This window comes from Guillardia theta, assembly GCF_000315625.1.
Source record: "Guillardia theta CCMP2712 unplaced genomic scaffold GUITHscaffold_194, whole genome shotgun sequence".
Lineage (NCBI taxonomy): Eukaryota > Cryptophyceae > Pyrenomonadales > Geminigeraceae > Guillardia > Guillardia theta.
Genome location: NW_005434482.1, coordinates 25,670 through 28,828, shown reverse-complemented (window position 1 = coordinate 28,828; position 3,159 = coordinate 25,670). Strand labels below are relative to the sequence as shown.

Genomic DNA, 3,159 nt, shown 5'->3' with positions numbered 1-3,159 from the left:
GGGATATGTGACAATGAGCAAGCAGGGAGATCAACGATAGACAGGTAACGATCTCTCTCCTCCTCCTCCTCCTCCTTTCTCCTCCTCCTCCTTTCTCCTCCTCCTCCTCCTCTCCCTCCTCTTCCTCCTCTTCCTCCCTCCTCTTCTTCTGCTACTTTTCGTTTCTTCTCCCTCCTTCCATCCTTCCTTACCAACGACAGGCCAAGTTTCTTATCGCTCAATTCATCTTTACAAGAATTTTTTTCATCGACCTTCTCCTCAATCCTTGGAAGGTTTTCTCACTCCTCCACACTACCATCTTCTGCTACCCCTGCCTCTTCTCCTTCGTTTTTGTTTTATATGCAATGATTCACTCCCAGTCTTCTTCCGCTCCCATTCTTGATGTTTACATCATCATTCGTATATTTTCATCACGTTCATGCTGTTTTCATTACTCACATGCTGCTTTCATCACTTTGATGATGTTTTTCTCTCCATCTTCTTCATCTTGTTGGCAATTCAAGCCCTTTGATTTGCTGCCAGCATGGTATTGGCGGCAGAGCGCCAGGTAAGGTAACGATGAACAACTTGAGGTAAACGAGAGAATATCTTGCTCTTGCTCTTGTTCATGTAAGGAATAGGATCATCGCAAAGGTTCTGTTTCAAGCCTTCACTGCCGGTATCTACCCTCCTCCTCCCGTCTACTTGTCTCCTCCATCCTACTCTTCCCCTTTCCCCTCCCCTCCCCTCCCGTCCCGTCCCCTCCCTTCTTCTTCGCGCATTTTCTCATATGATTTTTTCGCACCAGCACTCGCATCCGAAGATCGAACAGACTTGTCCTACGACGCCGACATCCTCTCGGTCAATGATCGTGTTTGCTGCAACATGCTCAGTGACAAGGCTGCAGTCGTTCGGCAAGGTGGCAGGGAATGAAAGGTTGCTCTTCAATCTCCTTCAAGGCCTTCATGTCAGAAGTTGTCATATCTTGCTTCTCTTCTGACAACCTTGCAGTCATATCTAGTCAAGATGTTTGCAGAGGTGAGAACTTTCCTTGTCTTCTTCACGCTCAAAGTTACATGCTGATGTCAAATTGCAGATTGTCGACAACATCTTCAACGTTTGCTTTCCCCACGGCAGGGATGTACAGAACATGTAACATTGACATGTCTTGTGGTTGAGATGTCAGAATGACTGTTCCCGATCAGCCCGCCGGAGCAGAATCTCGAGCAAGGCAAGGCACAGCTCGGCGAAGCTCCGATGGCGCAAGACGTGAAGGAGGAAAGAGACAAAATGAGCCAGACGCAAGAGGAAGATGATAGAGACAACTTCATCAATGACGAAGATGTGCTGGAAGAAGAGGAGAACATAGAGAAGAAGCTCCTGAAGATTGAGAACGTTGTCAATATGAAGATGAAGATGAGAAAAAGATTAGAGGAAGTAAGGCGATGATGTCAAATTAGGTGATGAAGAAGATGTAAATATGTATATATTGATATCAACAGAATTGTCCTAACACATAATGATGCCTTATTTTCCCCACCTCACACACCTTTACATATTGACAACACAGCTCGCTTCTCTCCATCGTGTTCAAACATCCATTCGTCCTCCTTCAGTCCCGACGACATTTCTCGAAGCTCGTTGAGGGTGTTCGTCACCAGAATCTTCCTGCTCCCTGGGTCAGCAAGCGAAACTCTCATCCTCCTCCTCCTCCTCCTCCTCCTCCTCCTCCTCCTCCTCCTCCTCCTCACTTGCACTCGAGCGCCCGAGCCTTCACGTCCAAGGAGAGGTCGCACTGGGGCAGAGGATACTGAGACTTGTAGATGTGTCCGGGGGAAGAGAAGGAAAGAATCTTCTTTCCCGCCGGCGAGGACATTGCTATCAGTGTCAAAGCTTCGCCTGCCACCAGCATGAGCAAGCGGGAGAGAAGCAGACGTTCCCCTCTAGTTATCAATCCCCTCCTACAACTCCTTCCTCTCCCCTCCCTCATTCATGTTTCATCTCAGCCCTCACCAGCTGCCCGGCTGCAAGTTGATCATAGCTCACTTCGCACTCCCGGTCGACCTTGCCGCCTCGTAACATTTTCTCTCCTCCCCTCCCCTCCCCTCCCCCTCTCCTCTCCTCTCCTCTCCTCTCCTCTCCTCTCCTCTCCTCTCCTCTCCTCTCCACCCCACACACAAACCCGTTCTCTCTCTCTCTCTCTCTCTCTCTCTGTCTCTCTCTCTCTCTCTCTCTCTCTCTCTCTCTCTCTCTCTCTCTCTCTCTCTCTCTCTCTCTCTCTCTCTCTCTCTCTCTCTCTCTCTCTCTCTCTCTCTCTCTCTCTCTCTCTCTCTCTCTCTCTCTCTCTCTCTCTCTCTCTCTCTCTCTCTCTCTCTCTCCTCCTCTCCTCTCCTCTCTCCTCTCCTCTCCTCTCCTCTCTCGTTCTCTCTCTCCTCCATACTCTCGCTTCGTCACTGCTGCATTCAACTGCCTGTGTTTTCAAAAAGTTTGTTTTACCTTTCAAACCAAGTACATCAAATGTTCACTTTAAAACCTATTAAGTTTCAATGTGACACCAAACGATTCAAAAACAAGACAATATTTATAAATATGTTTTCAAAAATGACATATCAGAACCTGCACCCCATACTGTAGCGATTAGTGGGGAACGCAAGGAAACAAGATCAGCCAAGGAGAGGAGGAGCAGCAGCAGCAGAAGCAGCAAACAAGGAGCAGGAGCAGGAGCAGCAGGAGCAGGAGCAGCAGCAGGAGCAAGAGCAACAGGAGAAGCAGAAGAAGTGGAGGAGAAGCAACAGCGTGTATCAGAACAACTTTCAGTGATTGTTTGAGGATCGCGATCAACCAGGGACAGCAGAACTCGTTCATGGCTTTGAATCATCTCGTTTGAAGTAACTCGAAGACCCCCAACAGGCGAGCATGCAGCTCTGAGAAGAGGAGAGGGAATGTGCGGGTGAAGGAAAAGATATCAACCAAGTGATCCCTGACAGGAGGCGGAAGGAGGAGGAGGAGGAGGAGGTAGGTAGGTAGGTGCGAGGGACTGGATCTGTTGGATTCGTCTCATTTCCTACATCTGATCCCAATCGCTTGCAAGGGCCCGGCAGCTCCCCCTACTCCTGCCCTCCCTCCCCCTCCCCCTCTCCCCTTCAAGATTCTCCTCCTGCCGTTCCTCCCTCCAAGGCA

The 3,159-nt window shown here is 49.4% G+C and overlaps 1 protein-coding gene across 1 annotated transcript; it reads left to right on the top strand.

Moving 5' to 3' along the window:
* Window positions 1–190: 190 nt before the first annotated feature.
* On the top strand, window positions 191–1,497 carry GUITHDRAFT_156157 (hypothetical protein). The gene is made up of 8 exons (XM_005820020.1): window positions 191–272; window positions 523–572; window positions 621–658; window positions 788–840; window positions 887–946; window positions 991–1,017; window positions 1,076–1,131; window positions 1,185–1,497. Exons 2-8 carry the CDS (start codon window positions 559–561, stop codon window positions 1,426–1,428), a joined length of 492 nt encoding a protein of 163 aa, XP_005820077.1. The 5' UTR covers window positions 191–272; window positions 523–558; the 3' UTR covers window positions 1,429–1,497.
* Window positions 1,498–3,159: the final 1,662 nt, after the last annotated feature.

Excerpts from the sequence above, each read along its gene's own strand:
- GUITHDRAFT_156157 (XM_005820020.1), top strand. Across the intron at positions 659-787 it reads GTTTCAAGCCTTCACTGCCG|CACTCGCATCCGAAGATCGA; the intron begins GTATCTACCCTC and ends TTTTCGCACCAG. Across the intron at positions 1,018-1,075 it reads TAGTCAAGATGTTTGCAGAG|ATTGTCGACAACATCTTCAA; the intron begins GTGAGAACTTTC and ends GTCAAATTGCAG.